Here is a 27,903-nt window from a genome sequence, read left to right as displayed (position 1 = left end):
TTTATCTCTCTTTTTCTCAGCTTGCTCTTTTTCCATAACTTTATCTTCTAGTTCACCTATTCTCTCCTCTGCCTCTTCAATCCGAGCCATCGTCATTTCCATTTTGTTTTGCATTTCGTTTAAAGCGTTTTTCAGCTCCTCCTGACTGTTCCTTAGTCTCTTGATCTCTGTAGCAAGAGATTCTCTGCTGTCCTCTATACTGTTTTCAAGCCCAGCGATTAATTTTATGACTATTATTCTAAATTCACTTTCTGTTATATTATTTAAATCCTTTTTGATCAGTTCATTAGCTGTTGTTATTTCCTGGAGATTCTTCTGAGGGGAATTCTTCCGTTTGGTCATTTTGGATAGTCCCTGGAGTGGTGAGGACCTGCAGGGCACTTCCCCTGTGCTGTGGTGTATTACTGGAGTTGGTGGGCGGGGCCGCAGTCCGACCTGATGTCTGCCCCCAGCCCACTGCTGGGGCCACAGTCAGACTGGTGTGTGCCTTCTCTTCCCCTCTCCTAGGGGCGGGATTCACTGTGGGGTGGCGTGGCCCGTCTGAGCTACTTGCACACTGCCAGGCTTGTGGTGCTGGGGATCTGGCCTATTAGCTGGGGTGGGTAGGCAAGGTGCACGGGGGCAGGAGGGGCAGGCTTAGCTCGCTTCTCCTTAGGTGATCCACTTCAGGAGGGGCTGTGTGGCAGCGGGAGGGAGTCAGACCCGCTGCCAGAGTGTTGGCTCTGCAGAAGCACAGCGTTGGGTCTTTGTGTGGAGCGAGCAAGTTCCCTGGCAGGAACTGGTTCCTTTTGGGATTTTGGCTGGGGGATGGGCGAGGGAGATGGCGCTGGCGAGCGCCTTTGTTCTCCGCCAAGCTGAGCTCTGTCGTCCGGGGCTCAACAACTCTCCCTCCCGTTGTCCTCCAGCCTTCTCGCTTTCTGAGCAGAGCTGTTAACTTATGACCTCTCAGATGCTAAGTCGTGCTTGCTGTTGGAACACACTCTGTCCGGCCCCTCCGCTTTTGCCAGCCAGACTCGGGGGCTTGGCTTGGCCGGCAGGCTGCCCTCCGCCCCGGCTCCCTCCCGCCAGTCTGTGGAGCGCGCACCGCCTCGCCGCCCTTCCTACCCTCTTCCGTGGGCCTCTCGTCTGCACTTGGCTCCAGAGACTCCTTTCTGCTAATCCTCTGGCGGTTTTCTGGGTTATTTAGGCAGGTGTAGGTGGAATCTAAGTGATCAGCAGGACGCGCGGTGAGCCCAGCGTCCTCCTACGCCGCAATCTTCCCTATTCTCCTGTTACCTGGCCATCTGAATTCAGGAAGATACCTGTAGATGTTAGACAGCATTCCAGACAGCAAGAAGAACCACGGGAAACAACACTGGTTCCCTTGGATTGCTCAGTTTCTAGTACCTACGTGGTAGGTATCAACTGTGTTGAAAGAGCAGGCTCATGAAACTTACTAGTTCATGTGCAGTCCTAACTAGAATCTTGTACGTAGTCATTTATTCACCCACTCACGATACAACAGACATTTAGGAAATGTCTAATGAGTGCTGGCTGCTGGGTTTATCAAAAATGAGTGAGACAAACTCCTTGTCCTTTAAAGAATGTACAGGATAGTGGGAAAGAGACTAGCAATTTATTATAATTATAATGTTATGTAGCATAAGAGAGAAATACAGAGATGCCAACGATGTGGATGTGGAAAGCAGACAGGGTGCAGGACCTAAGTTACTGACCTTGAGTCTGGGACAACCGCCTCCGGCTTGGGGTAGCCTGGGTCTCCCTCCTAGGTTGCTCTGAGGCCCCACTCTGACCCTGGTAAACTGACTCGGACTCCTGATACCATTCTTTTTTTTTTAATGTTTATTTATTTTGAGAGAGAGAGAGGGTGTGAGCAGAGAAGGGACAGAGAGAGACACACAGAACCCAAAGCAGGCTCTAGGCTCTGAGCTGTCAGCACAGAGTCTGACACGGGGCTCAAATCCACCTGAGATCATGACCTGAGCCAAAGTTGGAAGTTCAACCAACTGAGCCACGCAGCGCCCCGCTGACACCGTTTTTGCTTGATGATTGGTGGAGTCCTAGACCCCGGATTAAACCTTTATTCCAATTAAACCTGGAGCAGAAATGCTCTAACTCTTCACCAAAATCTTAGCCAACAGGACCTCCAGTTCTCATCAGGATGCCCCAGCATTAAGTGTATGGGATGAGTCTGTCACTTACCTTTTCTTTTCTTTTTGTTTAAAGTTTATTTATTTATTGAGAGAGAGAGAGAGAGAGAGAGAGAAAGAGAAAACATGTGAGTAGGGTAAGGGCAGAGAGAGAGAAAGAGAGAGAAGAGAGCAAGAGAGTCCCAAGCAGGCTCTGTGCTATCAGAGTGGAGTCCGACTTGGGGCTCCAACTCACGAAGTGCAAGATCACGATCTGAGCTGAAACCAAGAGTCGGACGCTTACCCGACCGAGCCACCCGGGTGCCCCTGTGACTTACCTTTTCAAGTGGGCAATGGGTACTATCTCGGAGAAAGGGAAGTAAGTTTGGTCGATCATACTCAGCATAAAGGCTAATCTGCTTTTCATGGTAGCGCTGCCCCTTATGATGGTCTCTCTTGAAAAGTTTATGCAGATACTAAAAGGAACGAAGGAATACACCATGAATATGAGAGTAAGAAAAACAATACCTGTTTACACTGCTGTGTTCGATTCGAAATAGCCTGGGGGAAAAGCAGATTTCAGGAAAATCTCTAGGTGGAGGAAAAGTGGAAAGAACACCTTCAGAAGAGCAAGGACATTCTGGTACTCTTTCGAGAATGGCCTTGAGTGACCTGGCTCTACTAACCAGCCATGTGACCTCAACAGGTCACTGACCTCTCTGTGACGGAGTCTATCTGCAAAAATCTCATGAGGTTGTTGGGAGGACTGAATGAGTTGCCAGGTATAAAACACTTGGATCCATAATGGCGTTTACTAAGCACTAGAGAAAGGTTAATAATAGTTATTAATATCATTACCATCGTCTGCTTCGCCTCAGAAGTAAAATGCTTGATTAGTGGCCTTCCTAAATCCTAAAAATTCTGGTCTTCTACATTAAGGTGGTACAGTCATGGGACAAGAGTATGTTCTTAGAAGCTCAAGCAACAAGTGCTAAACTAATTCTCACACATTCTGCATCTGCTAAGCCTTGTTGAGGTCTGTGTCTGCAATGACATGCTGCGTGTTCTGGTGACATCCAAGGTTAAAAATCAAGAGGAGTACAGGTGTCCTGAGCCAATTTTCCAAACCGATTCCTTTCCCTAAGCTGTCTGAAAAAGTGAATGAACCTCAAAGGAAGTGAGTCATTCACTTTCTACTCAGAGGCAAGATTAAGTCTATCAATACATTATGCCGAAGTCAGAAATCCACGTCTGATGTGTACTTAGTGTTCAGTGTAAACACACACCCCGTTACCCACCCAAGTCGGACAGTCCTGATGGCACCTGTCACATAAAGTACATTCCCACGTCGAGTGAACTGGTTTGTGAGAAACGGGGCCTCGGTTTGCCCCTGAAGCTGTGACTGCAACTAGGTTAGCTGGAGTTGGACATTCACTAAACGAGTCTAAGCACGACACACGCACGCAGAGAAACGGCTCCTCAGGTAAACCCTTCATGTCTCCCCAAGGCCAGAAGGGGGCAGAGAGTGGCTGGCACTCCACGGTGGTCTGATGGCGGCCCTGCCTGTCCCCTGGCACTGGGGTCGGCGTGTGAGCAGGACACTCGGTGCAGGTCGCCAGAGGTGCAATGGGATGGGAAGGCTCAGTCACATCTGCCAAGGCCAATTTTCAGAGACCTTATGTTGCCTGACAGGGGAGAGGAGCCACTTTGAGGGGAGCCATTTTGATGGGCGCTCTCACCATTTCACCACTGTACTAATTACCATGCAGCTACCTCCCACCGGCAGTCCTGTCTCAAGCCTCAAGCAGACCAGAAATCATTGCTTTATACACAAATCCCAAAGTGGCCAGCATGGTGGCACCTTGCTTGCTAAAGCGGACAATCTTGAGATTTCCAGTCGTGAACGCTATCACAATAGCATCTGCACAACCCCTGACTGAAACAAAACAACAAAGTACCTCACACTCCCATCCTGGAGTCTTCAAAAAGCTTCCTGTGTGAAACTGACTTCTGATTAAAGACTCCATCCCCTGAGCCTCCTCTTGGGGTACAAAGAGGTGGGCAAAGATACAAGAGCCCCCACTGAATTTTTTTTTTTTTAATTTAAATCCAAGTTAGTTAACATATAGTGTAATAATGGTTTCAGGAGTAAAATTTAGCGATTCATCACTTACATTTAATACCCTGCGCTCATCCCAGCAAGTGTCCTCCTTAACACCCCTTGTCCATTTAGCCCATTGCCCCACCCAACACCCCACCAGCAACTCTCAGTCTGTTCTCTGTATTTAAGAGTCTCTTATGGTTGCCTCCCTGTTTTTATTTTTTCTTCTCTTCCCCTATGTTCATCTGTTGTGTTTCTTAAATTCCACATATGAGTGAAATCATATTTGTCTCTCTGACTTATTTTGCTTAGCATAATACATTCTAGTTCCATCCATGTTGTTGCAAATGTCAAGATTTCATTCTTTTTGACCACCAAGTAGAATTCCATTGTGTATCTACACCACATCTTCTTTATCCATTCATCAGTTGATGGACATTTAGGCACTTGCCGTAATTTGGCTTTTGTTGATGGCGCTGCTACAAACATCGGGGTATATGTGTCCCTTCGAAACAGCACACCTGTATCCCTTGGATAAATACCTAGTAGTACAATTGCTGGGTCACAGGGTAGTTCTATTTTTAATTTTTTGAGGAACCTCCATACTGTCTTCCAGAGCGGCTCCACGAGTTTGCATTCCCACCAGCAGTGCAACAGTGTTTCCCTTTCTCCACATCCTCCCCAACATCTGTTGTTTCCTGAGTTAACTTTAGCCATTCTGACAGGTGTGAGGTGGTATCTCACTGCGGCTTTGATTTGTATTTCCCTGAGGACGAGGAGTGATGTTGAGCATCTTTTCACATGTCTGTTAGTCATCTGGATGTTTTCTTTGGAAAAGTGTCTGTTCATGTCTTCTGCCCATTTCTCCACTAGACTGTTTGGTTTTGGGGTGTTGAGTTTGATAAATTCTTTATCGATTTTGGATGCTAATCCCGTATCTGGTATGTCATTTGCAAATATCTTCTCCCATTCTGTCAGTTGCCTTTTAGTTCTGCTGATTGTTTCCTTCACCATGAAGAAACTTTTTATCTTGATGAGGTCCCAACAGTTAATTTTTGTTTTTGTTTCCCTTGCCTCCGGAGACATGTCTAGTAAGGAGTTGCTGCAGCTGAGGTCAAAGAGGTTGCTGCCTGTTTTCTCCTGTAGGATTTTGATGGCTTCCTATCTTACTTACATTTAGGTCTTTTATCCATTTTGAGTTTTGTTTTTGTGTATGGTGTAAGAAAGTGGTCCAGGTTCATTTTTCTGCATGTCACTGTCCAGTTTTTCCAACATCATTTGCTGAAGATACTGTCTTTTTCTTCCATAGGATATTCTTTCCTGTTTTGTTGAAGATTAGTTGGCCACATATCTGTGGGTCCATTTCTGGGTTCTCTATTCTGTTCCATTGATCTGAGCGTATGTTTTTGTGCCAGTGCCATACTGTCTTGATGATCACAGCTTTGTAATACAGCTTGAAGTCCGGAATTGTGATGCCTCCTGCTTTGGTTTTCTTTTTCAACATTACTTTGGCCATTCGGGGTCTTTTCTGATTCCATACATATTTTAGGATTGTGTGCTCTAGCTCTATGAAGAATGCTGGTGTTATTTTGACAGGGATTGCACTGAATGTGTAGACTGCTTTGGGTAATATAGACATTTTAACAATATTTCTTCTTCCAATCTATTAACATGGAATGTTTTTCCATTTCTTTGTGTCTTCTTCAATTTCTTTCCTAAGCTTTCTAAAGTTTTCAGTGTACAGATCTTTTTTACCTCTTTGGTTAGGTTTATTCCTAAGTATTTTGTGGTTTTTGGTCCAATTGTAAGTGGGATCAAGCCCCATCAAATTTGATGCCCACAGTCCTACTGGACCCATCTATTTTCTCTGAAGCCTTTTCTCATATCATTTTTAAAAGACACAGAAGACATGCACTCCTGCTTTATTTAGGGAATCCAAGTAGCCTCTCAAGGAAGTCTAGAATAGGCCTTAACAGTACTACCACTGAGGCCAAATGAGAGAAGAGGGATGAGCTAGCATGAGGGTGAAGGACACAAAAATGGGGCTCTGTTCTTGGATCCTTCTGAGGTGTTGTAATTTATGCTGCAGTTGTATTCAGTGGTAACTCCAGAAGCAAGGTGCTTACTCCTTGCTTCTGGACACAGTTTGGTGATACAAACATGAATATGATAACTTTTCTTAAAATCACAATTATGAGTCAAAGTTAAAGTACCCAATCTGTAATTAGTCGCTAGCGGAGGGGGGAGGGGGGGGTCAGAGCAAAACTAATTGCAGATTATGGTGTGTGGTCAAACCTCTAATCCAAGTAGTGTCGTGAGCGAATTCACGCCAATATCCCCCACCAATATGGACAGGTGGCTCGACCACTGTGCGGTTAAAAGGGCAAATGAAGACAGTCATGCTCACCACGTGTTGCAACTCTGGTCTGTCTTCTAATTCTTCCACCACCTTTTTAATCTAGAGAGAAAAGGAATTTTTAAACATGGAGTTACAGGGGGACACAAACATAGCTGCAAGATTGTCTGATAAATATCTCTCTTCCTTATGGCTAGGGTGCTCTCAGGCACTCATCTGGCAACACATATGAAAACAAAAGACACTCACTGAAATTTTATCTTCATTGTCCAAAAGCATGTCAACGGCTTTCTGAAATAAAACAAAAAAAAGTAGCCACAGTCATTGACACGTGCTGTGTTAAGAGGACACTGAACACAGTGTACCTTGCATGCTGTCAGTTCACGGTGGAGGGTTTCTTTTCCACACATACGGGTTCCTTTGCATTATAACAGCCCTTAAGGGAGACACTTGTAAATGAACGTATTTTAATGTGTCTCAATCTGAGGACTGCACGTTTAGCACACCACTAAAACACCGTCCTGCTACAACTCACCAAACACCAAACATCTCGTCTACACATATTCTAGCCTCCGTCACTCCTGTCACTCTTGCTAGCTACGGAGAGCGTACTGTTCCCAGGACCACAAAAGTGAGCTTCGCTTCCTGCCGCCTGAACCTTCACTGAGACCCTCTATGGGTTTCACAGGTGTAAGGGGCTGGTCTTATGTGGAGAAGAGGCTGAGAGCCAGGAAAACAATTAGATACCTGGAGTCTCATACGGATACAAATACTTTCAGGATTTACTTTATTGACCTTTAACATTCACAAAACACACATGAGACTGTGTCTGTAACAACAGGGAGTGAGAAGACAGCCCATCAGACGGAGTGTCATTCGTGATACCTGAGCCCAGGTCCTGCTCTTGAGTCTGCTGCTGCCTACCTACCCACTCCACTGGTTTCCCCTCTAAAATGTGACAATGGTAGAGATTATCCTTAAGGCATCTTCTAATTAGAAAACTCTGATTCCTCAACTTTGGTTCATACTCTTAACAGCTACACATACTCCTGAACAGCTACACATGTCAAACTTGGCTCTGGAGACACATGGCGGGGATGGGGGGTAGGAATATGGGGAGAACAGATAAGGGGAAATGTAATTAATTTTTATATAAGCACTTCAACCTCTTAATCATCTTGTGCCAGAGAAGCAGCCCCTCTGCCCCTGAACTTCTTCAGAACTGCACTCATTCTTTTTACATCGGCAGTCCCGAAGGACTTGAACCATTCAGTACAAAAAAAGGGTGAAAAGCATCTTTCAGGGGAAAAAAAAGTGGATTTAGCTTCTATTTAAGTTTATGACGACTATCTGTAGCATTAGCATAGTATGTACACAATATACATGTATACGTACATACATAATATAGTGCAGAACATCCTTTAATGCAATAAAATAAAAAAGTCAGTTTAATTCTTTTGGAGCCTTACGGGTTCTACTCTTCAGCTAAAGTTTCAATTTTCTGAATGAGGAACTGTGTTCTATGAACTTTACGTCCATCACGGTTACTTGTGATTAGCTTTCTATGTTACACACACGTGCGCGTGCGCGCGCACACACACACACACACACACACACACACAGGCCACTGTGAGCTGTGGAGTCTGGGTGCCCTCAATGGTCAAGAAATCCACTGTTCAAATTTGTCATGCAATAAAATAACACATCCTCCACGTCTGACCCAGTGGAAACGCCACATGCCGAATCTGTGAATGCCAACGAATAAAATCACAATAAATGGATCAAAACAGAAGTTCACCTAAAATTTTAATTCTGGAACATACAATTAAGAGAGGTGAATGAGCCAGAGCGTATGGCTAGTTTCTCTGTTTCTATGAATTATGTGAATTGTTTGACGAAACAATTACTTCACACACACACAACTTTCCAAGTTCCACATGAGATTATGATTGCTTTTGCAGAATAACCACATCAAGTAAAGGATTCCTGAATCCCAAGTACTAAAACAGCTTAACATCTAGGGGCACCTGGGTGGCTTAGTCGGTTAAGCATCTGACTCTTAATCTCGGCTCAAGTCATGACCCCAAGGTTTGTGAGATCAAGCCTGCTTGGGATTCTCTCTCTTCCTCTCTCTCTCTGCCCCTCCCCGGCGCACATACATGCTCTTTCTCTCCTTCGAAATACATAAGCTTCAAAAAAATATATATATACAGCTGAACATCTAGTGAGGATCAGTGTTCTGAACATGATTATACAGCCAAGCTACTTGATTTATTACCTTCTCCAGCATTTGAACAGGTGTCCAATTATTAAAACTTTAGAAGAGTAAAAATAATTGATCGGTATTAAAATAAGAAATGCATTACCTCAGAATCAAAATCCATCAATAAAACAATTTTATCCTTGATAGAACTGAAAAGATTATGCTTGTGGATCAATTGGAAAACATCCTTATGTCTTAATGTTAAGTATATTTCCAGAGCATTGCCATAATTTTTGTCATAGGTGTACCTGGTAATACAAAATTTTTTACATTAATGTTCATCAACACTTCAATTAAACACACACATACACATATACAAATCATGTTTTGCAATACGAAAAACTGAAAAATTTGTTTAAATAGAAAAGTCCACTTTATTTGGAAGACTATTCTTTGGGATTTAACTATATGTGACCAGTAAGAACTTCTTTTTCAGAACCTTGCTTCCCATTTCGCCAAACCTCAGGGAATTTACAATGGTCAAGTACTAAACATTTTCTTTTATAGAAATTTTCAAAAATTTTTCGTAAAAGCCCATATACCAGGCAAAGAAAGTATGATCCAAAACAAAGGGAATTCTTATTCCAGTAATAAAAAAATTCAGTTCCAATTTTTTAAAGCAGTGTTCAGCTGGCAAATGGATTCTATCCCAAAAGCTTTTCTGTAAGGGGAGCTTATAGAACTGACACGTGTTTTTTTTATTGAAACACTGTTTTTCACATTAATTCTGAAGCCAGCTCCTTAAAACCAACTGAACCTAAATTGTCCATTATTCGTTAAAAATTATTATGGGGTGCCTGGGTGGCTCAGTCAGTTAAGCATCCAGCCTTGGCTCAGGTTATGATCTCGTGGCCGGTTAGTTCGAGCCCCGCATCAGGCTCTGTGCTGATGGCTCAAAGCCTGGAGCCTGCTTCGGATTCTGTGTCTCCCAATCTCTATGCCCCTCCCCTGCTCACACTTTGTCTCTCTCTCAAAAATAAATAAACATAAAAAAAAATTTTTTTTAACAATTATTATTTTAAAAATATTTAACATTTATTCATTTTTGAGAGACAAAGACAGACAGAGCATGCATGGGGGAGGGGCAAAGAGACAGGGAGACACAGAGTCTGAAGCAGGCTCCAGGCTCTGAGCTGTCAGCACAAAGCACAACGCGGGGCTCAGATTCACAGACTGCAAGATCATGACCTGGGCTGAAGTTGGACACTTTAACTGACTGAGCCACCCAGGCGCCCCTGAACTCTAAGCCATTTTGGTGCACTTTCTTCGTCTTGGCAAAAGACACAAGAAGATGAGGGAGGGGTGGCCTGAGGTGGTAGGGATGCTCAGGAGAGGCTGACACAGGAACAGGGTTCCTGAGGTGACCTGCGGTATGCTTCTCTTTTCACTAGACCAGACCTGCCCCAAGGCAGGACTGTGTCTTACCTATCCTCGTGTCCCAGGCATACAGAAGAAAGCCCAGCTCACCTGAAGTGCCCAACAAATATGAAAAATATTAACCAAGCTTCCATTTTCTAGGCTCTGACTCAGTGCCAGGCACTGTGCTTAATTAGTTCTTAATTATGACTTCTCCTTCAAGCTTTTAAATCATCCCATTAGGAATGTATCTGTCTTACAGAGAAGGAGGCTGACGTTTGAGAGATTAACTGACACGCAGATCCAAGAGTGACAGAATCCAGAGCCTGCCTGGGAAACCGATTTTCTTCTGGAATCTAAGACCTGGCATTCTTCCCTTCCGGAACCACTGCCTCTACGTGGAGCTGCTGACGAGGGTCCCCTCTCCTCAGGGAAACAGACTGCATTACATTTGTACAGTTTCACATGTTTTCCTCACCTGCTAGCTGTGCACCGGAGGTTTATGAAAGGACTTTACTAAGACCGAATGTAGGAAAATGGTACAAAAGGCTCCCTCTTCTGCGTCCTCCCCATCCAGAGTGCGCTAGATCTAAAATATGAAAAACTCCTCATGTGGACTGAATTGGAAAAAGCAGCACTAAATTGTACTCACAGTTCTGCCAGGGTTTTGAGTAGGGTCCTATTCTGACTATCTTTCTTCAGGTGATCCCGAACTGCTTGAACAATTACTGAATTATTGTACAGATCTCCAGGCCATTCTCGGATCAGAGTGGCAAAACCCTAATCAAGGGGGAGAAAACAGAAGAACACTCTATATACACAGAGTAACAATCCAAAAGGTTTAAACGATGCCTAAAAGTATTCATGTAAACAGACGGAATAATTTTATGATCAAAACTCTGGTCCAGGGGCGCCTGCATGGCTCAGTCGGTTGAGTGTCCAACTCTTGATTTTGGCTCAGGTCATGTTCCCAGGGTCGTGGGACTGAGCCCTGCATCAGGCTCTGCACCGAGTCTGAACTTGCTTAAGATTCCCTTTCTCCCTCTCCCTCTCTCTGCCCCTCTCCCCTACTCACATGCTCTCTCCCTAAAATAAAACAGACAAACAAGCAAAACTTTGGTTCATGAACATATCACCAATTCTCAGGCTCTGGGTTTGGGGGCAGTGAGGGAGGCAGATAATTACTGCCCACTAATCTCCACTTACCGTTTCTGGAAGAGGTAGTGCCATCCAGTTCCACGCAAGTAAGGCAGCCCCCCAGGTGTCCAATAACGCGATGCCGCACACACGGAGCTTAGGTTTGCTTTGCTCTAACCTCACTCTGGACAAACTGTAACTCTAGATGACATTCTCAAGATCTTGAAGATGCTGCCCCAGTTGGCTACTTTCCTCCCTGCCTTCTGTGCCCGCTGTGTCTGGCCTCGTGTGCACTGGTCACACAGGTGTCCTGTGCAGCTGGCAGTGCCACACACAGTGGCTTGTTCCCACAGCAGAGTCACCGGCGCCCCACCATCAGCAAGACACCATCTTTGTCCTCTTTCCATCTTGCCCCTAAACCTAGTTCTGTGTAGGGGATTTGGGACTTTGGCTCTAGTCCTAGCCCCTAGCTGGATCTCACATTTTGTGGTTCTCGTAGAAAACCCCAGATCTTCTGATTGGATCCTGTTTCCCTCCTACGTTTGGTTATTGGCCAGTAGGATCCTGGGCATTCTCTGCCCTCCCATTCCTGACTTCAGTGCTCAGGTTTTGTAACTCAAAAGTATGGCAGAGCAGTTTGCTTACTGATCCTTGACAGCTTGTAGAGAAAAACCTTAGATGTATTCAAGACAGCAAAGGGAAGTAAAAATCTTCATGTTATTGAAAAAGATATAATTAATATTAAGTATCTTAACTAATCCTTTAATAAACTACTATGAATTTGGTTAAGTGACATTCATTCATTTTAATGTTTGTTTATTTTTGAGAGAGAGAAAGAGAGAGCACGAGCGAGGGAGGGGCAAAGAGAGAGGGAGAGAGAAAATCCCAGGCAGGCTTCGCGTGGTCAGCACAGAGCCCGATGTGGGGCTCGATCTCACGAACTGTGAGATCATAACCTGAACCGCAATCAAGAGTTGGACGATTAGCCTACTGGGCCGCCCAGGAGCCCCACTTAAGTGAGATGTAGAAATGAAAATAGTGTGGTGGAATTTGCTTCTGTAAAGTACCAAGATTTGCTACAAAGAAAATCCCGAAGAATCAAGATCACAGTCTCCATTAAAGTCCTACCTAACTAACCCAGGAAGGATGGCAAGAGACCAAAACAACAGGCAACACGTTTTCCATTCAAACTGCAACCTTGGCACATAAAAGCGCGATTGCTGTTTGACTTGAGAGGTTTGGGGAGAGGTGTACTTAAGTAAAGATGTTACATCGGATAAAATCATTAAATCAGAATATTAAAATGTTCTTCGAGCCAAAATGATACTTTGGATCAAGTTTCTGTTTTAAGACCGCATAATTTGTAAAATAAAAAAAAAAAAAATCTGAAAAGATTCCCACCCAAACACTGGTGGCTCTCAGTAGCCCTGAGACCAGGAATAATACTGTTTGGGAAGGGCTTGGCTCCATTTTCTCTTCTCCCCTTTCATGTGACAGTCTTGCAGCACTGACAGCTTCTCACACAAAATAAGACAAAATGACCAGTCACACTGTGTGACAAAAACATGATGACTCCTAAATAAACTGAAATAAACACTTATCACATTTCACATTAGGCTTTTCTCTGCTTACCTGGCTCCGTGCACCCTCGAACAGATGTGCTAAGAAATACTGATGCAATCAACCCTGTGGCCTTTACGATTAATCAGAGGACACGGTTATCAGGGGGCTGTTCTGATCGAGTGGGGAGAGTGAGAGAGCACCTCAGTGCCCATCAGAGTTAAGTACGAGGTTATACAGTGTTCATTAAATGAAATGCCAGAGCAGTTGTCCTACTTTTAATAAGCTTATACATTTGTCATCAGTATTATGAAACAAAGTTTAACTCACTATGGAGCTCTAGTGGCACAATTGGCTAGCCCATGGTACTCATAAAATAATTCTGCTATGGGGCGCCTGGGTGGCTTAGTCCGTTAAGCATCCAACTGCAGCTCATGTCATGATCTCATTGTGTCTGGGTTCGAGCCCCGCGTCGGGCTCTGTGCTGACAGCACAGAGCTCGGAGCCTGCTTCGGCTTCCATGTGTCTGTCTCTCTCTCTCTCTCTCTCTCTCTCTCTCTCTCTCTCTCTCTCTCCCCCTCCTCCGCTCATGCTGTCTCTGTCTCTCAAAAATGAATAAATGTTTAAAAAAATTTTTTTTAAATAATAAAATAATTTTGCTAGGTTGTACCCCATAGAAACAAGCCATGAGGCGTCACTACCTCCAAGTAAATACAGCCACTTCATATCTTCATTTAGGAAGAAAACTGAGAAGTCAATATTCCAGAGAGGTAGACAGCTGTTTTTTGTTTTCAATCTGATCTTTACTGCTGTTTAGTGACACAAAATTTTCATCCACATAACACATGATCAAAAGTGTTGTTATAGAACACTGTTCCCTGGTCAATTCTGTGACAATTTAATTCAAAATTAAACATGAAATTAAGATTGAGGGAAGGTAGACAATTTATAAGAGCTTATGACAGTGACAATAAATTATGTAGACCCTTCTTAACAGGGCTGACCAGGCAGACACCCTGATTATTCAGGAAAAAATACCCACGAAATCTAAGCTTAAGTCATGCTTGTTTCTTTTTGTCTCAGTCAATAGGCTTCCAGACATGAATCAATAGGATAGGTTTAAGGATACAGAATTTAAGACCATTTCTTGAAAAAGAGTTGAATCATGTGAAAGAACTGTAACACAATCATAAAAATAATAAAATTGTGGTTTCCATGGTTAAATTACATTATTTTAAAAAGAGGGTAGGTATACTAAGCTTCAGTATTTCTCAATAAAATTCATATTTTTCTCCATCATTTTTATAGGACACTCATAATTCTCTTTTGGGAAGATGTACAAAGATGGAATATTTATGACAGCCACTCTCTCTACTCAGAACATACTGGAAAGAAACAGAAGTCCATTACAAGTCTTTATTCACTGAAGAAATCTTTTCCAATAACTATGGCCAATAATGGTCTATAATGGTCTCTCATCAGATCTTGTATAGAACATATCGCTCTGCCCTGTGTCACTTACAGTCCAGTTGCTTAAAGCTTACCGAGGTGGTCTCCACCCTCAGCCTGTAAATCTACTGAAGATAGGACTGTGTTTTTTAAATTTCTCTTGGATCCAACCGAGTACTCAGCACAGTTCTAGGCCATGGAAGGTTCTATATAAAGCTCTGTTGAACTGAACGGAATGGGAAATGAATAGGAACCATGCCTCTAGCCTACATCAGCTGGCACCCAACATAAATGACAGAAACTATTACCATAAACTCTTCTAGGAGAGCTACATCTGCAGATCTAGAAAGGAGTAGATCCATGCTGTAAAAGCAAGGGAACAATACAGATCGCATGTGCCTCAGGCTGCTTGAATCTTTCATATCCAGGAACACCTAGCAGAAAGTAACTGACCACATACCTGTGTTATCCGCATACGGGATCACTATTTGTTTTTTTAATTTTTTTTTTTTAACGTTTTATTTATTTTTGAGACAGAGAGAGACAGAGCACGAATGGGGGAGGGGCAGAGAGAGAGGGAGACACAGAATCTGAAACAGGCTCTAGGCTCTGAGCGGTCAGCCCAGAGCCCGACGCGGGGCTCGAACTCACGGACCGCGAGATCGTGACCTGAGCTGAAGTCGGCCGCTTAACCGACTGAGCCACCCAGGCGCCCCCGGGATCGCTATTTTAAGGGGCCCTGTAGACCTTAAGATCTAAAATTCACATCAGAGTTAAAACGTAGTAGTGTTTGCCATGGGACCTTCCTTAAATTCAATCTGTTATTGGTAAAAAAGGATCCTAACAAGGCACTCAGAAGCCAGGCACTCCAGTCTGCTCACCTCCTCCATGTATGAACCTTTTTGGAAGCCACCTCAAGTTCTGGTGCACATAAAGTCCTCCTTATCTTTTAAAACATAACACCAAGATACAAGATGGCAGGGACAGCTGGTAGCATACTACGAGGCACCAAAAACAAACACCTATCACTGGGTTAGGCTCTTGGAACTTTACGAGGAGCTGCAGATGGTGCCTTTCCCCGCCATCAATAAGCAAACAGATCTTTTCCAATCTCCTTCCCCATTCCTGCACACCGCGCCTGCCCCCCCCCCCCCCCCCCCCGGTTTCTCTTCATTCTGCCTTTGGCAAACTTAGTTCTGAGACTCCAGCATCAATGGGTGGCTGCTCTTCTGTGTACAAAATCACCAAACAGTACTTAGTCCTTTTTCTTTAGCCCTTTCAAAGAGCCAAAGGAATTAGCTGTAGGAAATTATAAAGGAACAGAAGAACTGGTCACAATGTATGCAGACTAGAGATTTTCACGGTCTATGCAGACACGCAGACACGAGTGGGCATCAGGGTCTCACCTCGGCTTTATCTATCACACATGACCCGCAAATCTGCTCCCTTTCAACCCCCTGCTCCCCTGTGTTACTTTTCTAGATTTCTTACCACTTTCCCATTGAGAGAAAGTAACTATGACCGTGTCAGAATGGCCGTACCTCATAATCACTTTCCAAAAATTCATGTAAGATCATTTCATAGATGAGTGGTTTCAGAACTGGGTCTCCCCTTGGCAAGTAAGGACTAATAGCCTAAGGAAGGAAAAGGAAAAAAATCTTTTCAGAAGGGACAAAACGAAACCATACTCCAATTACGTAGAAAATGTAAACGTACAGAGATCTTTTGCCACCTATCATAGGGTTATGTTGATAAAACCATCATAAATTGAGAATATTTTAAGTCAGAAATGCTTTTAAAGTACCCCCCTACCGAACATCACAGCTTAGCCGAGTGTACCTTAGATGTGCTCACATCACTTACATTAGCCAACAGTTGGGCAAAATCCTCTAAAAATAAAAGCACACGGCCTGCTTTTGTTAGAAAGCATTGAATATCTCTTAGTTTACCAAGTATTGTACTGAAAATGAAGAACAGAATGGCTGTGTGGGTAGAGAATGGTTGTGAGCGTATGGGCTGCTGACCCAGGTGATGGTGCAGTGGACCTAATCGGGAGTTCCCCTTGGCTGCCCTGCCCGGCAGTGTGACAGAGGCTTGTCCCATGTATCACAAGCCCAAGAAAAAATCCGAATCCAAAGTACAGTTTCTACTGTGTGTCACTTTTGCACCAATGTAAAGTTGAAAAACCAGAAGTCAAACTACTGTCAGTAGGAGACCATCTGTGTATTTTTACTTTTAAAAATGTAAGGCAACAGATGGGGTGCCTGGGTGGCTCAGTCGGTTAAGCATCTAACTTCAGCTCAGGTCAGGATCTCATGGTTCCTGAGTTTGAGTCTCGCATCAGGCTCTGTGCTGATGGCTCAGAGACTGGAGCCTGCTTTGGATTCTGTTTCCCTATCTCTCTGCCCTGTTCTCATTCTGTGTGTGTGTGTGTGTGTCTCTCTCTCTCAAAGGTAAACAATCATAAAAAAAGTTTTTTTTTAAATGTATGGCAACAGAGTACTTTGGAAAATTATTATGAAAAAAATTCAAATAAATTCTGTCTTACAACACATTACAATATATATTCAAAAGTATCTATGACATGTACATATGTATGAATGATGAATAAAAAACTGCCTCAGGTTAAACTTTCTCTCGCTCTTCTTCCTGATACTTCTAAATAATAGGAGGAAGAATGTCGCAGAAATAAAAGCTTTACCTTAAGTAATCAAGGAGTTACAGGTCACCTATCCCTATTTTTTTCCTTAAAATGGAATCTATCACTCTTTAAAAACTTATAATCATCATTTGAAATTAAGGGAAAATAACACATCTTGCGTTCTTTAGCCATTTGAGTGCTGTGTTGAGTGCTGAATTTCCAAACACTGTTAAATGACCCTGCAGTGCACTATGTACTCATCACCACACTCTGTCCTGGGGACACAGACCTAGAGTCACCATCCCAAGGGGCTCAAAGCCTCAGAGGGATGGCATGCACACATCTAAACAGCCAACTGCAAGCCTGTGTGCTAAGTGTTCTAAGAAAGGGGTTCACAAGGTGCTGGGTGAGCAGGGGTGGAGCCTACATACTGAGGCAAATGCAATGGACACCAGGAGTCCATCAGGAAAAGAAAGATGGGGAAGGGCAGAGGGAATAGCGTGGAGCCATGGATGTGCACTGTGTTCAGGGAGACCAGAGGGGCTCAGAGACATGGGACACGGGTCACAGAAGTGAGCTATATCTGGAGAGAAAGGGGAAGTGAGGCAATGAAAGCAATTTGGATTTTATACTTCAAGCAGAAGGGCAGGGAGAAGAACAGATTTAATTTTTAAACCGCTAGCCCTGGGTAGGGCTGTTCGTCCGTCTGTCAGAAGGCCCCTGCAACGGCACAGACGAGAGTCAAGGCAGCAGCAGTGGGGGGGAAGAGAGGTGCTGACAAGGTAAGACAGAGCCACAGATTAAACAGAATCGGGAGGCAGCTCAGATGTTCTCATCAGGGCAGCGGCTGTGAGCCGTAAAGCATGGAGGGATGGGTGTATCGTGAAGTCACAGATACAGACTGAGAGAGGGAGGACCAAATTTGGGAAAGCAATGCATTCATGTTCATCTGAGTGATTGTTATCAACAGTTCATGAAAGTAAAAATGGCCATCACGCGTTTCCAGGACAGACACTGAATTTAAAAGAGAGGTTTGGGTTATGGAGCCATCAGCGTACACACGGCCACAGGACTGGATAAGATCCTCCAGGAGCAGACCAGTGAACAAGACAAGAAGTGTCCCTGGGGGAAGAAGAACAACATGTGGGCAAAAGTGCAGATGTCACAGGGCAGGCAGCCTGAGCAACTGGGAATTTTTTTTTTTAAGTTTTTAAAAAATTTTTTGAGAGAGAGAGCACTAGTGGAGGAGAGGGACAGAGGAGGAGGAGAAGGAGGAGAGAAAGAAGGGGGGGGGAGGGTGGGAGGGAGAGAGGGAGAGAGACTCTCAAGCAGATTCCACACTCAGTGTTCAGTGTGGAGCCTGACACAGGGCATGATCCCACAACCCTGGGATCATGACCTGAGATGAATTCAAGAGTTGGCTGAGCCACCCAGGCACCCTATAACTAGAAATTTTTAAGAACATATTCATAACTCTAAGAGAAGGTTCACAAATATTGGGGAAAAAATTAAATGTTTTAAACAAACATAACAATATTATTTAATCTGGATGTTGTGCAATAAATTGAAAGGTAAATAGTTTCCTTCAAAGGAAACAATCAACAAAACTAAAAGGTAATCTTCAGAATGGGAGAAAATATTTGCAAATGACCTATCAGATAAAGGGTTAGCATCTAAAATATATAAAGAACTTATAAAACTGAACATCCAAAAAACCAATAATCTAGTTAAAAAATGGGCAGAAGACATGAACAGACATTTTTCCAAAGAAGACATACAAATGGCTAACAGACAAATGAGAAGATGCTCGACATCACTAATCATCAAGGGAATACAAATCAAAACTACGATGAGGTTATCAACTCACACCTGTCAAATGGCTAAAATTAACAACTCCAGCAACAACAGATGTTGGCGAGGATGCAGAGAAAAGGGAAGCCTCTTACACTGTTGGTGGGAATACAAACTGGTGCAGCCACTCTGGAAGAGAGTACGGAGGCTCCTCAAAAAGTTAAAAATAGAAGTACCCTACCTGCAATCCAACAACTGTACTAGTAGGTATTTATCCAAAGGATACAAAATTACTGATTTGAAGGGATACACGGATAGCAATGATAGCAGCAATATCAACCACAGCCAAATTATGGAAAGAGCCCAAATGTCCATCGGCTGATAAATGGATAAAGAAGGTGGAATATTACTCAACCATAAAAAAGAATGAAATCTTGCCATCTGCAATGACATGGATGGAGCTAGAATGTATTATGCTAAACAAAATAAGTCCGAGAAAGACCAATACCATATGATGTCACTCATATGTGGAATTTAAGAAATAAAACAGATGTGAATGTAGGGGAAGAGGTAAAAAAAAGAGAAGCGAACTATAAGACACTCTTAACTACAGAGAATAGACTGAGGGTTGCTGGAGGGAGGTGGGTGTGGGATGGATTAAATGGGTGATGGGCATTCAGGAGGGCACTTATCACATCAACAAGCGTGAGGGGCACTGGGTGTTGTATGTAAGTGCTAATCACTAAATTTTACACCCGAAACTAATATTACACTGTATATTAACTAACTGGAAATTAATAAGAACTTGGAAAAGAAAAAAAGAAGGTAAAGACATGAAATACTGAATTACGTGTTATAGTTACATGGTCAAACTTTTCATCTGTCTTCCAACAAATAAAATATTATTTGAAAAGTACATTAATTCTTCAGTGCATTTGAAAAACGACTCATGTTTTTACAATCTGCAGGATGAGACTATACCTGCTTTCCGTATTCATTAGAAAGGACATTAAACACTTCATCTAAACACAGAGAGAATTGGAGTGATGTAAGAAGGTATAACACATAGGTATATGTTTTATACACATGGAATATAAACCAGATTTATGTTCTGATGTTTCTTCCTAGCTGAGGTAACACTCACTTCCCAGGAAGAAACTGATTACTATGGTCTTCATTTTATTTCCATCTCAATATTAATATCCTACATACAAAAATTAAGAGTTAAAAATAAGGCTAGCTTACCTTAAGCTGTCCAATTTCTTTAAATTTATAAACTTCATATTCCCAGAGTGCTGCATTTTTCCCAAGAATTTTCTGGCATTTGCTGGCAGTCAAAACATCCCAGGGAGAAAGGAAAAAGAGAAAAAGAAAAAAGAAAAAAAAAAAAAAAAGAAAGAATAAGCAATACATTTCCTCTATTGGTTTAGATAAATCTCTCATCCCAGAGTTGTGACAAATTTCTATCTCAAGTGCCAATGAACATAAAGGTATTACTAGACAACCACTTGCCTGCATATACAAGGTTGACGGAAATCATGAAAATGGATATGAAATACTTAGAAATAAAGAGGAGTCCCTTTCAGAAGACTACAATTAGGAGTTGTAGGAGTTTTCCCAATGATTATCCCGTTCTGGGTTTCCTACTAAGCCAGATGAGCACTGCTGGTTTGGGAACCAGCAGGTTTGGGGCCTTGAAGAAATGTCACCATACCCAAAAGTACCAATTTAAACCACTTCTTGAATGGCTTGAAATAACAGACTACAAAATCAGACTTCAGAAAATTGGAAGGCTATCATTGTATATCATCTGGAGAAATATTTATATACGAATAAAAACTTAATTTATGCTGCAAAAAAACCACGTTTCCCTAAATCTCAGAAAATAATAGGTAGGCCTCAAGGCTAGGTGTCCAAGCTGCTGTGCAGTCCCGCAGGCGAGCACCCTGAAGCTCCAGGGGGAGCCACACCCACACACACCCACACAATCACTATACAACATTTGTGTTCTTGCAAACCTGAAGCCTGAAATCTGGTCAGTTCTGTTTAATTGCCACCCTCTTGTTGGGAGACCCCTCTCCTTGAATTATAGGCAGTGGTACTGAATGCCTTCTCAAGGATGTCTGTAGAGTGAACAGCCCCGGAAACGAGAGACACAGATAGTGTTTCCCTCCAGAGCCGAGGGCAGGTTGGTGATGATAAAAATACCGTGTTCCTCTGAAGCTAAGGGCAGGCAGGATTACTGCTCATTATGAAAGAATCAGATGCCCTAAGCTCAGGGTCCCTCTCCTGTAACACGACCGATGGCCTGCGCAGTGCCACCCGGCGGCCTTCCGTAGGAACTGGGGCTGTGGGATGTGGCACAAATGTGGACACTCCGGCTACGGCTACTGCTGAGGCAGGCCTGCGTCTCCGACCCACGAGTCACGTCTTCTGCCAGCAGCCGTGAAACCGATGTGCTAACTTGTTAGCTTACAAAAAGGGTAAACTCTCACACGCTTCATGCTTTTCACATCCTTCTCATTAAATCCCTTGTTTGGTGAAAATGAGACAGTAGGTGGGTAAGTAACAAAGCCAGGTTGCAGTTAAGGCCGCTAATACTCAAAAATTACCCCTGCAAGAAAGATCTAAAAAAATGCCAACCTCAGAGAACGGCTTATTTTACTGTAAACGTTTCTTTCTTCTACTTATACTAACAAATAATTGTAAAGATATCATTATTACCGTGCTGCTATGTCATACTCTCCTTTCTCCACCAGGTGGTTTATATATGCCAAGCCAATGTCCTAGGGAAAATGAAATGAAGGAATTCCATAATTAACTGGAAAAACTGGGAAGGTGAGCCTCAGTTCCTGAGCAGGCCATGACCTTAGGGTCCTGCTGGCACACTACTGCTTAGAATCTGTTTTATACACCTTAGTGTGCCGTACGTAATTATGCTCATTTCCTTCCATGTTTAAATGCATCTGTGTTTCTATTTTCACCAGGTGCCCCTAGGTGATTTTTATTGTGGGGGGAAAAGTATACGAGATGTAAATAAACATGGAAATCAATTTTTTTTTATAAATTTTTTTTTTAACGTTTATTTATTTTTGAGACAGAGAGAGACAGAGCATGAACAGGGGAGGGTCAGAGAGAGGGAGACAGAATCTGAAACAGGCTCCAGGCTCTGAGCTGTCAGCACAGAGTCCGACGCGGGGCTCGAACTCATGGACCATGAGATCATGACCTGAGCCGAAGTCGGCCTCTCGACCGACTGAGCCACCCAGGCGCCCCAACATGGAAATCAATTTTAATAAAAGGGACGCCTGGGTGGCTCAGTCGGTCAAGCGTCCAACCTCAGCTCAGGTCATGCTCTCACAGTTTGTGAGTTCGAGCCCCGCGTCGGGCTCTGTGCAGACAGCTGGGAGCCTGGAGCCTGCTGCAGATTCTGTGTCCCACCCTCTCTCTGCCCCTCCCCCACCTGTACTCTCTCTCTCAAAAATAAACATAAAAAAAAAAGACCACTAGGTTTCCAGTTTTCATCTGTGAACAATGGTCCTGCATTGGCTGATCTCTAAAGACCCTTCACACTCTTTCCATCTGCACATTCACTGTCACAATTAGCAAAGAAATGGGCTTTCAGTCACCGTATTTTTCCATAGTCCAAAATGCACTGAAAATTGTATCCGAGGTCCTAGATTCATCTCCATGACACATATGACTCTTATTATGGAGACACTGAGGCAATCTGGCATTATGAAACTACTCTGGATACATTTTGGGATAATGCAAAGAAAACTTACCCCGCACACAATGGGAAAGTTTTGTATTTAAAGTGTATGTCACAAATCCAGTTTCCAAATTACCCAAAACAGCCTCCTAGCAGGTAGTCAAGCCTCTTGGTTACAAGCAGACACTGATTCAATAAAATGAAATATTTTGACCTTGCAGATTGGAAGGTCTGAAATAAAGTCTCTAAAAGGTAGGAAAAAACCTGTTCTTTTCAAATTACTTTCAGTCTCATTATAACTTATCAAAAGGTAAAGTTATGTTTCAAATAATAAAATTACACACTTACTAGAATCTTATGTCTTTTAATGTTCTTCTGGCTGATTTCAGCTGCCATCAAAGCTTCCTACATTTACAAAAGCACGATAAAGGGAGCAGAAAAGAAGGGAGGGAAAATGGAAGAGAGTGGGAAAGAAGAGGTTATAAACACTATATTTATTATGTTTTAAAGTTCTAGACTACATAAATAAAGCCCCATTTTCCCATGGCTTTTGCTTCAAGCATGGGCATTTTTAATGTTATGGTTGAATGAACCTCACTGCATTCAAACTCCAACAGAAGCAGTCAACCAAAATGAAGACTTCTCTTATTTCCATTTGAATGCATTTCCACATTAGGATATTGGAATCACATTTCAGACACAAATCAAAATACAGCAACATCTCCGGGGTTCAAACAAACAAAAAAATTCATCTGTCATTCTAAATCTGCATGACGTACGGTGACAAAGGGGCACTTTTCCTTTGTGGGATACAAAAAAACTTGATGCACACAGTTAAGTGTATCTGCAATTAAGATTTCGAAAAACCCTACTTTTATCTTGGGAAGTTCATAATTATGACTTTAACACAAATGTCTAAAACATAAAGTTATTTAAGGAACTGCTGGATCTGAAGCAATATGGTAATCACTGAGGTATGAACTCTGTAGCAATGCCGGGACTCAGGCTAGTTTATAAATGAAAACCATTTTCCCCCCAAATCCTTTCAGGCGGTTACAAACTTAAAGCAGTAAATGAGTAGATTATTTCGCGTCTGTTTGTTTTCAGCTTATTAGTATGTAAGCCCATCCAGAGAGTTTCTCTAAGCCAACCGTAATAATACCTTTACAGCTTTTAAAGTTAAAAGGTTTTCTTTTTGTTAAAAAAAAAAAAAAAAAAGTCATCATGGGACATTTTTTTACTCAAATTAGTCTGAATCCAGACTCGGTGAGGTGGACATCATCATCATCTCTGAACAAGTAGTTCAAACAATTCCAAGTGAGTATTGATTTGATAGCTTAATCTTATGTACGAAATTAGCACAAATGAATGGTGTCACTAACATACAGAAGAGACAATTCTGAAACACTAGCTCGATTTTATTTTCCTTGAAAAACCGTAGGAGAAACACTTGAATAGGCTGCATCTAATGTGCCTCGCTCCCTCCACCACACCTCTTCCTCCACTGAACAACGAAACCAGTTAACCTCCTTGTAATCCTTTCTCCCCTCATTTCTGAAAAGAGTATTGGAAAGTTATCAGCCTCCTACCTATTTTAACTTAGGGCGTTCTAATTCACCGACATGAAAGATTTATTACACAAACCTTTTATCCTCTGTTACAGATGCCACCATACTTTCAGGAAAGTAAAATCAAAACTACCTCGTATTTCTTCTTTTCAAGGAGCCAGTCAATGTGGTCATCTTGGTCCCGTTCCTTGGCTACGACAATGTCTCTTGGACTCACGATATAAAAGAGTGACTCCCCTTCAGAGTACTCTGTAGGTGAGGCAAGAAAGGAACAGCGTGGGTGGCTTGGCATTAGATGCTTCAGCAGCAGTTTCAAGGGACTCAGGTTATACAATTCCAGAGGAAACAGAAAACTTGGCTACCTTTGGGCAAGTCTGTTTGGCTCTGTCTGAAGGCAAACGATTATTTAAAAGAAAAAAAAAGGGAGGGAAGGAAGGAATATCAAAAAACTTTGAAAAAATAAGGTAGTTTATAATTCTATGTTTAACACATTAACATTGTGACCTCGGCTGAAAGATGGTGATCAAAATGCTCTGTGTCACCTGTGTGTTAGAATTCATCTTCTGTATATAAACTTAATTTATGGCCATTTACAGCACTGTTCTATTTTTACAGAACAATTACACCCCACAGTTGGCAATAAATGTTTCCTCCTCATCAAGGTCAAGGCCACCTAAAGCATAAATGACAGATGCCCCAGGCCCCGGGGTCATCATCTATCATTTCAGCACATTGTGCACAACGCCAGTCGCGAGGGTTTCCTGCAGAATTCAATTACACAACCTGTTTGGAAGGGTTGCTAAGTGTGCAGTAGAGTTTGCTCTGAGCAAAATGCCTTGACTGGACACTTCCGGTTGTGAATCACATTTGCTTTTTGCCAAGTCCAGAATATACTCTTAATTTCTCAACTGATTAGGGGCTCCATATAAGAAAGCTCAAACGGGGGCTCAGTCAGTAAAGCGTCCAACTTCGGCTCAGGTCATGATCTCATGGTTCATGGGCTGGAGCCCCATGTTGGGCTCTGTGCTGACAGCTTGGAGCCTGGAGCCTGCTTCCGATTCTGTCTCCCTCTCTCTCTGCCCCTCCCTCACTTGTGCCCTCTCTCTCTCAAAAATAAACATTAAAAAAATAAAAATAAAATGAAAAAAAAAAAAAAAGCAAGCAAGCTCAAACCGTATAGAGTATTTCTTTCTTTCCTTTGGCCAAAATGAGAACCAAAAATATTCTGGAAACAAACACAAACAAAAACAAAAACAAAAACATCCATTGCTTTTGAAGCAGGAACATTTCGAAAAGAAAGCTTAGGCTATTCTACTTTCATCACTGTATTTTTGGATGATGTGATGACACTCTAGCACAGATGGCCTGGCAATGACCAAATAACAGCCATTCATCCTTGACTTCTGAGTAGTGACCAGCGTATTCGTTCACCCGCTCAACAAATTCTCGGCGAACCCTGAGTCCCTGCCGGGCACTCTCCCAGGTGACAGGCATTTTGGTCACTAACAGGAAGACGACTGTCTGCCATCCCAGAGCACGCTTTCCAGACGTACACAGTTGGGAGTCATCTGGCAACCATGGAACCATGCTGCCTGATGTCACCGTGGGTGTCACACTCCACAGGGCAAGAGATATAACATAAGAACCAAGCCTACGGAGCCCCCTCACCTTGGTCTCCCCCTCCCTTCTGTGGGAGCTCAATTGAGCAAGCTCTGAGCCTTGTGCCCTCATCCTCAACACAACAGGCCTGCCCAGATATTCTCTAAGACCCTTCCAGCACCTCAATTTAAATTCCTGGTTGTGCTAACAGCATGTAAGGGGAAAAAACCCACAAGCGTAAGAAACAACATGAGCCAGAGCCTTGAGCTCTCACCTAGATGATAATCTCTGCACTCATTCTCCTGAAAGCCTCTCACGGTGAGAGCGTCCGAAGAGATCTCCTCACAGGTTTCAGGAAGCGGCTGGATGATATCCAGTCGAGGCCTGGCACGGTATTCTCTCTCCTGGGTGGGGACGGGGGAGGGAAGGGAGGGAAAAGGCATGTTTTCATTATGTTTCTAGAAACTGTACAAATGCGTTCCAGTCAGTCCTAGTTAAATGCCTTGGTTTCATAATTTGGGCAGATGTAGGCCCTTCTAACCACCTGCATGACAGCCTTGTCACACCATGTTATCTTCTGACCTTTCCTGAGATCAAGGGGACAGGTGCTACTGAGTTCTTTGGCGGTCCCCACTGCGGCCCGTCCAGATCCAAGGGCATGGCCACCGCACACTTCCACAACCGGCTTCGGCTCTTCCTCACGAATGTGGGGAAGCATAAAAATAACGCGACAAACTGCCAAGCCACTGCCACCACTGGTACACTCACTGGTGACGCTGAGAAGCCAGGGACCGAGAGCCACGTCTAAGGCAGAATGCGCTCAGACGAAGAGGGCAACGGTGGCCATGTGCGCCACCCAATGTGACAGACAAGAGTCACTCGTGGCTACCGCGACCGAGAAACAGCTTTTATTTCATTTTAATTAATTAAAATGTAGATAGCCACATACGGTGAGTGACCATAGTTTTGAACAGTGCACGTCTAGGTCAGGAGAGAAGGGGGAGAGAGGGTTTTCTAGGGCCTGTGGCAGCGCCACTAACCTAGAAGGCGATGAGACGCACATTGTTCTCACAGAGCTCCTAAGTTACCCCTTAAATTACCTAAGTGAGTATTACTGCTCCAGATATCACAGAGGAAGGAACGGGGGATGTTGTTGTAGGAAAGAAAAGTCATGTAACGGGGAGACTGCAATGTGTGGCAAAACTGGGACTTATGGTAAACCTTGGACTTGAAGTCAAGTTTGTTTTACTTTGAAAGTTTGTGCTTTTTGAGCATTTGGCACACAGGCATAAAACATACACTTGCCGGTTTTCCGAAGCCTCAAGACCCGCAGCCGTGGGACACTGGCGCAGAGAACCCAGAGGCGGGGCCGCGTGGGAGATGTCCCCCAACTCCCCACGTCCCCCAAGAACCGCAGTGAGCCTGCAAGAGTTCTTTGATCCATTTTGTCAGGTTAACTGAGAGGCAATGACATTAGCTTTGCATCTCATACCTTTAAAAACATGCCAAAAATAAAACAACAATTATGAAAGATCGACTTGTAGAGGGCAAAAACAAGGGAGTATACAGCAGAATTTTTCACATCTGTGGAAAAATGAGAACCGTCTCAATTTTGAAACAATGGGAAAAAGTGGAAAGGTTATAATATTTTAAAAATGAACTGCTGTAACAAGGGCAAAAACAAAATCCAAATTAGAACAGCAAGAATAGAAAAAATATTGGAAGCAAATAATAGTAAAAGAAAACCACCTTGCTTGGCCACATAAATAGCTCCTTTAAATGCATAAGAAAACCATCAGTGATTCATCTTGTTCCTTTACAACCTTTTGCTCACTGGTCGTGTGGCCCCTGCTTATCTGTGACCTTCCCAGGAGCAAGATTTTGGTCTTGCTGGCCTTTGATCCCCAGTGCTTAGCATGATTCTTGCTACACGTATGCTTTGTTAATGAATGGAACAAACATAAGGGAGACAGCTGAATAAATCCAGATGGAATTGTCCACGGCCACTATAAATGATAATGACAGGAGACGACACAGCCATATGGAGAGAGAATGGAATAAGGTTCACAAAAATAGGGCAACACAGAAAAGCGTGCGACCATGACAACAACGGTGCGGAATAACGCACGTACGTGATGGGTGTAACGGGGAGACTATTCTGGGGGAGGATATGCGTGACATAAAGACGAATTTTGTCTAATGTCGCAGTTACACTGTCTTTTTCATATGAGAAAAGAACAA

The 27,903-nt window shown here is 43.2% G+C and overlaps 1 protein-coding gene across 2 annotated transcripts in view; it reads right to left on the bottom strand.

Moving 5' to 3' along the window:
- VPS41 (VPS41 subunit of HOPS complex) overlaps window positions 1-27,903 on the bottom strand; it is a 186,385-nt gene that overhangs the window by 27,434 nt on the left and 131,048 nt on the right. For both annotated transcript variants that reach the window (XM_053898062.1, XM_019451110.2), the window contains 11 exons: window positions 25,937-26,066; window positions 24,197-24,312; window positions 22,844-22,900; window positions 21,508-21,569; window positions 20,029-20,110; window positions 15,893-15,985; window positions 10,858-10,985; window positions 8,953-9,097; window positions 6,836-6,877; window positions 6,638-6,688; window positions 2,468-2,605 (listed from right to left, as the gene is read on the bottom strand). In XM_053898062.1, the coding sequence (XP_053754037.1) occupies window positions 2,468-2,605; window positions 6,638-6,688; window positions 6,836-6,877; window positions 8,953-9,097; window positions 10,858-10,985; window positions 15,893-15,985; window positions 20,029-20,110; window positions 21,508-21,569; window positions 22,844-22,900; window positions 24,197-24,312; window positions 25,937-26,066 (1,044 nt within the window). The remainder of the gene's footprint in view (window positions 1-2,467; window positions 2,606-6,637; window positions 6,689-6,835; window positions 6,878-8,952; window positions 9,098-10,857; window positions 10,986-15,892; window positions 15,986-20,028; window positions 20,111-21,507; window positions 21,570-22,843; window positions 22,901-24,196; window positions 24,313-25,936; window positions 26,067-27,903) is intronic.

This window comes from Panthera pardus, unplaced genomic scaffold, assembly GCF_024362965.1.
Source record: "Panthera pardus isolate Hobbes unplaced genomic scaffold, ASM2436296v1 HiC_scaffold_8, whole genome shotgun sequence".
In the NCBI taxonomy this organism is placed as follows: domain Eukaryota; kingdom Metazoa; phylum Chordata; class Mammalia; order Carnivora; family Felidae; genus Panthera; species Panthera pardus.
Note: the sequence above shows the minus strand (reverse complement) of the source record. Positions and strands in the feature narration are given on the sequence as shown.